This window comes from Cyrtonyx montezumae, unplaced genomic scaffold (assembly GCF_038088225.1).
Source record: "Cyrtonyx montezumae isolate F1298 unplaced genomic scaffold, pur_monq_1.0 scaffold_16, whole genome shotgun sequence".
In the NCBI taxonomy this organism is placed as follows: domain Eukaryota; kingdom Metazoa; phylum Chordata; class Aves; order Galliformes; family Odontophoridae; genus Cyrtonyx; species Cyrtonyx montezumae.
In genome coordinates, this window is record NW_027071892.1 from 12,369,806 (window position 1) to 12,381,808 (window position 12,003).

Genomic DNA, 12,003 nt, shown 5'->3' on the forward strand with positions numbered 1-12,003 from the left:
ACAAAGCTAACAGGTTTAACTTCATCCAACTGGGAATGGTAGGAAAAAGTAAACTTCTAAAGCCAAAGTTCCCAAGGGGATTCCTGACATGTTTTGCTGATCTGGGGTTTGGGGCAGAGACTTGCACTGAACACCAATGCATCCATGGTTGTTTTGTTTTTTTTTTGCAGAGCCCTACAAGGGAATCTGCAGAATCCCCAGGAAGGAAATCCGCCTTTTCAGCGAGAATGCTCATTTGACAAGCTGCCAGTTCTGAGCTAAGCCTCATTTAATAAAGATTTAGTCTGTGGGGACCTGTCAGTGGAAACTGAATTTGGTGAGAGTGTCTCTTTCTTTTCATCACTGTAGTGCAGAGAGGCTTTCAGCCAGCATTATGGAGAAAGTAGGGATAAGAGCATCCAGTTTGGAGGACCCCTTTACCTCTGGGAATGTTTCCTTGCTGTGTAAGATGGAGATTGCTGAGTTGGTAACAGCTAAGGGAATAAAAGGATTGTTATTTGACTTCAACCCACTAGAATGCCAGCGTTCCATGCTGATTGGCATGGCTTAGATCTGCATTTGTGGGCAGGAAAAAAATTCATCCCAATTGTGAAGCAAATCCTTTCTACTTAGTGCTCTCCATTTCTCTTTGGTTTGTGACGTGAGATGCTGTGCTGAATTCTAGCACCTGCCAACATATGGAAGCTGAGGGTGTCTAGATGTACCTGCACTGTTAAGCCAAACTCTGGTACAGGTTGCAGTGCATGCTGGTTATTGCAATGTACAGTGTATCTGAAAGGCCATGTCTTTTTGGCCTCAGCGCTGCTGGCTTCTGCGAGTTGGACCTGGAAAGTATTTAATTATGAAGTAAGGGGTCAGAATGTTAGCATGGAGGAAATGGTGATAAATTTTTAATCAACCTAGCCTTGTTCTCAGTAGTTGCCTGTACAAGAGCACTTGAGAAATTAATCTGAATTAACCAGAGGAATAAATTCAAAGCAGATTAGTTAAACCACTTTAAATGCACTAAAGTGAATTAAACTGCATTGAATTAAGGCCATTCTAGTTAAACTACGTTAAATCCCTGTGTGAACGCTCATTTGTAATTAAAAGTGGCTTTAGTTCACAGCTCTAATTCCAATTAACTCCAGAATACCCTTACCTGTGTAGGTTGTTTCTCAGGATGGAGGAAACCAGCCCATGTGTTTACCCAACTCGGTTAAATGGATTTAAGCTATCTAGTCATGTTAGATGTTCCAGCTGCGGATCTGTTTTAGTCTGGTGTACTGTCCTCAGGTGATTTAGAAAATAAAGAAGCATGACATAATCCTTGGCATTTTCCTTTTTTCCAGAAAGGAAAGCCAGTAGCCAAAAAAGCCAAAGGCAAAGCATTGGCCTATATTGCTACTCCAGTGTGGACTTGCTGTTAATACATCTACCCGTGACGTACTGCACTTCTGTACAGCACACTGACCCTAGGAGATGTCTGTATAAGGAGATGAGATGGTGGGACCTGTCCTCTGTTTCCATGGTGCTCTTCCTCTCTGCTGAGGGCTCCCTAATGAAGGAGAATACATCCCAGTACCGTGGGAAAAGGCTCTTCCACAGCACGTTTCCTGCCCATCCTGGCTCTCTACTGTGTTGAATACAGTAATTGGCCTGGGAAGGCCTGTTCCCTGGGCAGAGGAGATAGGGATGGTTTAGTGCTGAGATCAGCAGTGGCTTCCACATCCTCCCCCTTCTTCCCAATTAGATTCGCTGATACATGGTTGGCTGTGTTTTCCCCTTCTCTAGAGGCTGTGGAGTGAATGACATCCTGAGACAGTGAAGTATCTCAATGAACACCACATCCAGTTTTCATCAGAAGAGAGATGAAATGCAAGTCGAGTCTCTGAACTCACAGCAGCACATTCAGAATGAACTGATGAGGGGTCAAAATGTGTTGCTCCCATTGCCAGAGTTACACAGAGTTTGGTTTAGTAGGACATAATTACCCATCTGTGAGTACATAAGCTCCTCAGATCTCTTATGCTCTGTAAAAAAGGTGTAGGAAGGAGGGTGGGCATGACGCTATCCCACAGAAGTTTCTTTTCTTGCAAAGAAGACTTCCGTCCTTCATGGAATAAATAGAGATGAGTGCTGCTTTGGCAGCAGCCCAGTTTGCTTCATTTGTTCTTCTGGGTGAACGTTTTTCTCTTCCCACACTCCTTTAACCTCTTCTGTCTGTTTTATTATCACAGTCTTAAGTCACTGCATGGAAATCCAGAAGGAACATTAGTTGCAGATTGAGTGGAAAGCTTTCTTTTGGCAAATGCTAACTTTAAGGTAGAAATATAAAACAGTTTTCAATCTGGTGATGATTAATACAGCCCTGTTGTTGAGATGCTCAAGAGCTATACCTGTTGGATTTTATATTTTGTCCTGTGGGTTGGAATTGCAAAGTTTAACATGAAATAATTTTTTAACTATTGATGGAAGATTAAAAGCAAAAGGCGTAATTTTTTGAAACCCACCTGAGGACTTTCAGCTTTGGTCTCAAGTTTCTTCTTGAGGTTTTAGTGGACTTTATGACTAGTAATAAAATAGCAGTGCTATCCAGAAATCTGAATATCGCCTGTTTCCCATGAATAGTTGTTCACTATGCCATACTCCTGCTAGTATAGTTCAGGTCAAGAAAATGTGGCAATTGTAAGCTGGATAAGTTGAAATGGGTAAAACTTCAGTTAATGCACACTGATTCAAAATAATCCGTGTGTTTACTCAGGATTAACTTTCTAGTGCTGTGCTGGTGCCAATTTTTACTGTGCCAAGTAACCTTTGTGGCAGGGAGAGGTGGAGGTGGGAGGACTCCCTCAGCTCACGCTCCTCTGTAGTTAAGCTATGAACCAAAAGCTCTTCAGGCAGCATTAGATCTTGACTCTTCTGTGAGTGCAGTCCTACATTTACCTCCTGCTTTACAGTGCTTCATCTTTATTTTGAGCTTTCCTTCTTCTATTAGGAAATGTACTCAAATGTACCTTGCATAGCCCTTTTTTGTTGTGTAGATTGATACTCCCTTTCTTGTCTGCATTTGTGATGGCAATCTCTTAAGCGAGGACACTTCCTGCTGGGGGAGGATGGAATGGAGTATCCGTCCCATAAGTGCAATCTCAGCAGCAGCAATTAGCCTTCCAGGACCACAGTGATGAGAGAGGCATTCATATACATAATGATGTGGATCACAGTTGGGAACTTGTGGTTGGGGAGAGCTGCAAACAGCTGTTCTGTGTGGACATCTATCATCCTGTTTACAGGGTGGCATGTTGATTGAATTTGTATGCAGTAACAAAAGTTGTAGTCCTGGAGGCTGTGAGTTGTGCTGAACTTAAGGGCAATCAGCATATATGTCCTTAGGTGTAATATCAGAACTTCAAGGTACCCCTGGGCAGTGTGTAAGCTCCTGGCTCAATGGAGCTGACCAGCACAGGGGTGTTTTTATGGTGAGCTTTTTGCCATGTCCTGTATTTCCTACTGTGATGGTGCTCTCTCTGCAAGGGAACCTCGATGTTTTCTGCCCCTTTTGGCTTCTTATTAACATTGAGAGGGTGAATGCTGTGAATCCTGGCAACCAGTCAGAGCTAAGGAAGGCTGTTAATGCTGCGGGAAGATGTTGAGCATGTTACTGCACAAGACCAAGAGTGTTCAGGTTTCACAATGCCTTTCCAAGCTAGCAGTGCTGCTCTGGGTTACTTCCCTGTGTACCATTGTTAACTTTTATTTTGAAAGAGCTTCTGAACACTGTAGCTTTGTCTCCTGCCAGCCTGGCTGATACCACTTGGATTTACGCTCATTTTCAGGGACTGCTCTGTCTCCACTTCTGCCATTAGTGTCAGCACAGTGGTAAAATGTTGCTCCTCCAAGTTGTCTCCGCTTTCCTGTAAGGGCAGTTCATGCATCATTCGTGATAAAGGTTCTGATAGTTCAGCAAATGTTCAAAGACAAATGGATGTTCTTTTGTGGCAAAGGGCCCAGTGCATAACTTTACATTTACTCGGGATAACGTGGCCTTGGATAACCGAGTCCCAGTTTAGTGTTGCAGGATAAAATGTCTGAGAGCTTATCCAACCTCAACCTCCCTTTTTAAAATACTGATATTTAATCCCGAGAAGCAGGCACAGGCATATCTGTGGTTGCAACCAGGCTTTCACTGCCAGCCAGTCTCTGGGTCTTAAACTGACTCATCAGTCAGAAAGATTAATAACTGCTCTGCTGGATGATTTCACTTGTTGTCATGGCACACATCCATTAATGGAAAACAAATATTCTCTGGAAAATGAAACGCAGATCTTGGTGCACTGGCCAGCCAAGTCCTTTTGGCTAAATGCTTACATTCAGCATATGTTAAAGTGTCTTTTCAAAGTGAGAACTTGAGGTTGCTTGGTGCATAGCAGCTTTTTGGGGTTTCTTTTTTTTTTTTTCTATTTGAAGGGATCTGTTCCTCTACATCTGGAGCTGCAGTGACTTTTTTGCTGATGAGGAGTCTGCAGGAGAAGCTTTTCAGTGTGTTCTGCTTTCCAGCAGCAGTGCCTGTTGGTGTGTGCGGGAGGGCGGAGGGTGTGAGCGAAGAAGTGCAGGCAAGCAGTGCAGGGAAGCTTGGCATTACAGCAGCCTGAAGTGTTTAAAAAATAACCAACATCCCTGAGGAGCTTTGGTACGCCGAATGTGCTGGTTAATTTAGTATGGAGAGCTTGTTCATGGCAGGCCTTCAGAAGTAGGAGAACTTGAGTCTCTGAAGGCAGCTTCCCTCTCGAAGGCCTCTCTCTGCTCAGGAACTTGAACAGCACACACCATCTGGCGCAGTCATGGGAAAGGGGGATTGTGCTTTTTCCCTTCCACCCCCACTTCTCTCTCTCAAAAATCCCAAGGTTTAGCTCCTGCAGGGAGACGGAGTTTCAGCTGTTTAGTTTGGGAAAGGTGCACCTGTAGGTGCTCTGCATCCCTGGCATGTCTGCTGAACTTGGGGTTGGTAATTTTGGGCTGCAAAGGCAAGCAGCATGCTACAACGTGGAATATCTGTTATGCAGCAGACAGCCCTGAGTATGAATCTCATTATGTATGGTTGATGGGCACTACAGCCTCTAAACACTGATGTTGGCTTGGCTGGGAAGTATGTTCCAGTGTTGTGTGGCTTGTGAAGCTTGCCAGGATAATAACAGAGCTGGGAGTACCTGCAGTGCAAGCTGTGGGGGGAAGGAAGGGAAAGAAAAACTCACGAAGGGGAACTTGTTACCAGTCTCCCTTAGAAATGTTCGTAAATTTTGTTGAGGGTCTTGTTGCACCTATGGCATTCCCAAGGAGAAAAAGAGATGCTAATTAGAAAAGCCTAAACCTTTGTGTTACATTTGCTGGTACAGATCTATGCCTGCCTTTTCACTATTAGGACAGTGATGGGAACTTAGGTCCTTTAATGATACTTGTGCTGCTTATAACATGGCATTTGTCACTACTACCCAAGGGTTTGCCCTCCAGCTTTTCTATGTAAAATAACATCCCTTTATTTCGTGCATTCCCATGGGACAGGGTGGCTGGATTTGGTGTTAGAAGTGATTTTACTTTGTATTTAACAAAGTGGTTTTGCATTTTGGCATGTGGGACAGGATTTTCTGAATAAAAAACAACTGGAATGGAGTTAACCACTTCAGGATTTCCTTTCCTCCCAGAGGATATCTGAATAGAAACTGGTGTGACAATTCCTAAGCTTGTGACTACTTTGAGCTGCTGTGTCTGTAGTGTCTGCATTAGCTTTGCTGTATACTTTGCTGTATACTGTAAGTGGATGGATGGTATATGGAGGGTTTAGCACTTATTCTAGGCCTACCTAGAATAGAAGAGTAGCATGGGGGTTCTTTTATTCTTTGCAATTAAATCTCACTCATGTATAATAAATTCCACCCCCTTTCAAACCTACTCGTGCACTTGGATTTCTAATGAAGAACCCTGCATATTTATTCATGAGGATTAAAGGACTGTACAGATAGAGGCAGCTGGCTGAACTGTTTCTTTGTTTTTTTCCCCTCTCTAACTCTGATCTGGAGCAAAGATGAAACCCTCCCAGATCAACTTGGACACTGGTGTGGACAAAATGGCTCAGCTCTCTGTGGTTTGGGTTAGGATGTGGCATCACTGAGTAGAGGCAGGAGAGGAGGAAGCGAAGCTGGAAGCCTCCTGTTTATGGCTTTTGAAAACAAAGCAAAAACCCCTACCCCAACAACTGGTTTTCAGGGTCGGCCTTCATCACTGCGTTACTACTGAGGTGGCCGTGGGTGACGATGGGTTTTGTTTCCTGCAGGCCCTGCTGCTGCTGGGTGGCATCGCGCTCTCCTGCCTTGCTCTGGACCTGCTCTTCCTCTTGTTCTACTCCTTCTGGCTCTGCTGCCGCCACCGAAAGAGCGAAGAACACTTGAATGCTGACTGCTGCTGTACAGCATGGTGCGTCATCATCGCGACCCTGGTGTGCAGGTAAGGCTGGGAGGGATGCTCCTCTTCCTCGGCGTGGGGCATCCTCAGCATTGTTTTCATATGGGGTGTGTTTGCCTGTAGCTCGTAATTGTTGGCAGTCGTTTCTCCTTCCACTCTGTATTTGTGTGTTTTAAGTATCTGTAATGAATTTTCTTCCTCTCTGCCACTTGCTGAAGTGCCTAATGATTTCAGCAATGTGAAAAAGAATAGCTAATGGCCTGCTCTTTGATACTGTGCAAGTGGTAAATCAAAGGCACTATATCCTTGGGGGCTTAATACTTAATCCAGAGTTCAAGGATTTGTCAGATGGGGGTTTGTTCAAGGTCTAGATGGGGATTTCTTGGTGTCCACAAAGAATGACTATGGAGCAAGTGGATTATAAAGAAAGAGGCACAGATCATTCTTTTGGGTTTGGAGGTATTGGTGTTTGATGGGATGTGGACATGAAGCCTGTGTGAGGCACTGCTGCATTTCATGTACACCAATGTGCAAGGGTGGCTGGTGATGCTGCCAGTATCAGCAGTGGTTCATGTTATGACTGAACAACAGAAACTTTTGGAGGTGAGGTGAAAAGAAGGGTTGCTGAAAATGAGAGTTAAGGAGCTAGTGGAGAACACGTGCAGAAGACATTAAAATGGGAGTTCGTTTTACGTTCTGGGTTTTGGTCAAAAGAGATGAAGATCCCATTTCGTAGAAGGACAATGTTGGGACATCAGAAACTGGGAACATGTTCTTTCCAGGAATTAGAATACTTTGGGATTTAATCTGTTTGGACTTGAGTAGGATGGGTTCTCTGAGATCTGTGGATGTATATGCACTGAGTGCTGAGGTTTGGGGTCTTTTTTTACAGATTCCAAGCATCAGCTGCTCTTACCCAAGATTTCAGGTGGTCTGAGTTTCCCCTTTGCAGGTTTGAGAGTGTTCCCTGTTCCTAAAGGAGATAACAATGACACACTTTCATTTCATCAGATCTCATGGCTCACTATAATTGCTAATAGAACATATCCTAGCTCCACCACCTTTATTGAAGCAAGCGTGTTCCTTGAAGGCCATGCTTAGCTATTCAAGGGCTATTAATCAACTTCTCTATTTACTTCTTCAAGGTATGTTTGAGAGACTAGAAAACCCCTGTAGTACTAGAACAAACACCACAGCGCAGATATCGCTATGTTGTGAGCTTAGCAAGCTAAGGATGGGTTTGTCAGTAAAGGCCAGGGCTCAGTGATTTGGAGAACTAGTGCATTGGCAAATAATGATGTCTTTGCAGAGAGTTCTTTCTCCAGTGCTTTGCTGTCTGCAAGTAAGTGCCTGGAATAGAAAGACAAACTAGAGAACAAGTCATAAAGAAGAAATCTCAACTTCAGTCACCTTTATTTTTGGTGATCTCAAGAGCTTCAACTACATCCATTCCAATCCACTGGAAGTGCTGTGGTCCTAACCCTTTCTCACAGAAGCTCTAACTGATGCTATTTATAGCTGTGTTGCTGCTACAGGCCCTTGTTAGCTATTGTTATGCAGCATTTGTGTCCAAGACAGCTGCTGCAGTTTGCTTTTAATTGTAGGCAAGGTTGAGAAGGAGGAATTCTGCATATCTCCCAAAGTGTGCGTGAGACAATTTAAAGTTGGAAGGTCAGCATTTAAATTCTGGTGAGACTGATGCAATTTCCCAGTCATGTCCACAAGCTGGAAAACATTTTAGGCTTGCTCTAAATCCAGCCCTTGGCGTACCATTTGTTTTTGCAAGTATTAAATCCAGGAGTATCTTAAACTAAGATTCTACTGGAATCTGCAGTGCTATTGCATGAATGTTTGTTTTGGCCTATTTTGTTTTTGAAAAGGTCCCCACTGAAGTTGGTTTGTTTTGCAAGAGCAGGTAGATGCCATCCGTGGGAGCTACCATCTGTGTTCTGCCCCTCTCCCAGCAGCTGGACACGACAGTGCTCTTGAACTGGTGACTTCTGGCTGTCTGCACTCAGTGTCTGTCTGGGAATGCAGATACAGCTCCCAGCAAGCACGGAATGTAATCTGTGCCAGCGGGAAGTCCCAATTAAATACCAACAGCTAAAGATTAGTCAACTGGATATATCTTATCCTGGCTGTGCATGACACACAGCAGAACTGCCAGACCAGCAGATGCTGTGATGTTCCAGTGAGAGGGAATAAGGCTCTTCTGAACACCTGTCTGTGGCAACAGGCTGACCTGGGAGGCAGCCTGCACTGCTGTTCACAAGGGAACAAGGGTAGCTTGGATGCTCAAACAGCGAGAGGTTCCAGACAGGCTGGTCTGGCCTGTCCAAGTTCTGTGAGGTGGACTGTTGGCTTCCTAGCTGACAACCAGTTAACTCTATTTGAGCTCAGCCATGCCTAATGCATGCTTATCTAGGTAGTGGTTAATCCCAGAGGGCTGTTTGTGGATCCTGCTGAGTTCCGCATCACTGTTTCCTAATTTTTATCCATATTTCCTGCTGAGCAAAGTGGGGAATGCTGAGCCAGCAGGAAGGCAGAACTGGTTAACTGGAGGTCTCCCTAATGAGTCTTCCCAATTGCTTGAACCACGAAGCTGCAGGAAGGACTTGCCTAGATTATTCCTTGAAAACTGAGTTCATTCTAGTCCTTAGTAATTTTCATCAGTTTCTGTGTACAGGGAGTTGTCATCTCGTATAAATCACCTCATCCTCAAGTACCTGTAGGTCACAGTAATGCTCCCAGAAGGAAGCTCTGCTGTGAAGGCAGGTAGGAAGCTTCCTGGAGAGAATACCTGAAAGAAATGGGTACAAATAGGTGGTGAAAACTTGCTTTCTCAAGTGCCAGTAATAGCACTTTCCCTTGGTGCTAAAGTGCAAGGTGGTAATTAGACAGACAAATTAACATTCCTCCTGAGAACATAAAGTCTAAAAAGGGCTCTCCTTATGAAGTTCCTGTAATTAAAAATGACTTGGTGTAGTTAGATTATTCATTTCTAAAGATGTGATGTGAATGGCTAGTGCTCATCTTTCAAACTGGTGATTGAACATCCGCAGGGGTTTTCACTGTGTGTAGCGTGTGTTATGACTGGAAGATCTCTATGGCAGCAGGCATGAATATGTTCTCTGTGTCAGATTAATGCTCTGCTGTTCACATATACTTTGTGTAATCCATAAAGCTTTTTTTTTTTTTTTTTTTTTGTGGATGACATTGCGAAGTAATTTGGAATTACTGCTGACTTCTTTTTTCTTGTTTCTTTATCATGGCACATCCTAAGCTCACACAACTCCTGCATGCAAATAATAGGAAGGCATATTTTTCCCTAAGGGAAAATATGCTGTGAGCTTTTCAGGAAAGGAGAGGGGAAATGTATGGTGTTTTTTTTTTCTGCCAGACTTGGATTTCTTGGGTCTTGCTGAAAAGCAATACTGAAGTGTATGTATGCAATGTGCAGCAATTAAAATTATATTGTTGTCTCTGTACGAATATGTAAAAGTCACAGCCTGCTGCTGTTTTCTCTCATCACTTAACTCTTTAAAGATCTGGTATGGTACACAGACAATAGCTATGAGTGTTAATCTCAGAAATGCACAGCGTTCCCATACTGATGTGTACAGGTTTCTTAAAACTTAGTAAAAATAAGCAGCCGGGTGGCTTTTTAAATGCTAAACCAAGCAGCAGGAGCGATTTCTTAAATGACCTGTAAAAGTTTGGTAGATGGATTTTCAGATTTTTACTTAAAAGACACTAGTGAGAAGGAAGGCAGGGAGAGGTAGGGCTAGAGGAAGGAGCAGGGGACTGATACAGGTAGGTCTGGGAGGAAGAACTGGGGATGAGATGGTGAGGAATCAGGAGGCGAGGGGTGTGTGCTGGGGAGAGGAGTGCAGAAACGAGAATAGCAGAAGCGGAGATGACTTTCTTATGCAAGTGTTGAGAAAATGTTGGAGTAGTATCTTCCAGAGGGTGGTAGGGTGGAAAAAAAGCTTTGTCATTCAGGAATGCTGGTCTTGTATCCATGCTGCATGACAGAAATGCAGGCTTCCCCACTGGGTGATGATTTTGTCATGTACTGCGAGAGGGATCTGCTATAGCTGAGGCTGCAGAGCCTTCCAAGGTTTGTGCATGGAGCCATGTGATCTGCCTTGGCCTCAGGGGCTTGTGCTCTTGGGTCATAAGAAGTATATCCTTTTTTACTTTAAAAGACTGAACCCCGATAAAAGAGACCCCCTGCTTCTTTTTAATCAAGTAGAAAGCTAGTTAAAAATGAGTGCAAATCCTTAAATCTGCTTTAAACAATAGCATATTTTACCTGTGTGTGTCTGTGTGTGTAGGCAGGGATTTGAAACAACTGTTGGATTTAGATGAGGCCAAATACATATAGAAAGCTAAATATCTGCAGCTCCCACATTGCCTGCCCTTCAGCTCTGCTCCCTCTGCTCCCAGCATGGATCCCAGCAGCTGCAGTCTGTGCTTCTGGGGTGGCTGTCCTTGCTGCAGCATGACAGAAAAAGGAAAAGTGCCACAGAATGGGACTGCTCGCTGCTAGGGGAAGGAGTGGCAGCATACATGGCTGTTACTAAGCTCAATGTGAGTGCAGAACTGGCTTTGCTGGGCAGTGTTGCAGTAATTAATCCTGCATGTAGATTCTAGTGAATGTATGGCATGCATGTCTAGAAGAATTTGTTATTGGAATTAAAGTAGAAGTGTAAAGTAGAAATTAAAGTAGAAGGTCACTGTTTTTGAGGTGGACAAGGCATGGGCAGGAAGGCTCAGTGCTCTGTTCCTGCAGGAGAGGAGTGACTGCTGAAGCAATTGTTTGAACTGCAGGCTGGTGTATGTGCCAGAGCAAAGCTAGGCAAGTGCTGGTCCTCTAGGCAGAGCCCACCCTAGCCTGTGTGGGTTCATTTCCCATATGGGGGATGGTGGTGGTGACCCTTCCTGTTAAAACAAAGGCACTGTGCTTACCCTGAAAGCTGTTGTCTCGCTTGCTTCCTTCCTTGTGTATATCTCCTTCAAACTACCTCTGTGAGTGCTGTGCAATAACACAAAGTTATTGTGAAGAAACTATTTCATCCAGGAAATCTTTAATTTATACTGAAAAAAACCTTCAACACAAAGCCTGTCCTCCACCCTCAACACCACCACTGCCTTCCTTTCTTGTATCCCAATCTTAATGTCTTGAGAACCATCCCAGAAAAGAGTCTGAACACTCTGAAGCCAAATGTGAGATGAGAGTAGGAAATTGGTGTCCTGATTGACTTTCCCCTGAGATTAATTAGATGACCTCTTCAAGTTCTTTCTTTCTCTATTATTAAGAGGGGGGAAAAAAGGCATGGCGTGGTGAGTCCTTGTGGTGATGAGGTAATAAAGAGGCATTGCTGATTTGCCTGGGATAATCTCCTGGTTGTAACTCATCTGCAGGATCTTCCTCCTGTAAGTGAGGTTTAATCTAATATAGTTTACTTCATAATTGGGGCAGACTGATGTGTGTGGACAGTTGCAGCAAATCAGCTGATAGGTGGTAATTTGCTAAGCAGCTGGGGTTGAATTGTCTGTGAGCTT

The 12,003-nt window shown here is 44.0% G+C and overlaps 1 protein-coding gene across 2 annotated transcripts in view; it reads left to right on the forward strand.

Annotated features, from left to right (window-relative positions):
- The window catches only part of TTYH3 (tweety family member 3), a 62,999-nt gene that overhangs the window by 25,389 nt on the left and 25,607 nt on the right, over positions 1-12,003 (forward strand). For both annotated transcript variants that reach the window (XM_065732864.1, XM_065732865.1), the window contains exon 2: positions 6,308-6,477. In XM_065732864.1, the coding sequence (XP_065588936.1) occupies positions 6,308-6,477 (170 nt within the window). The remainder of the gene's footprint in view (positions 1-6,307; positions 6,478-12,003) is intronic.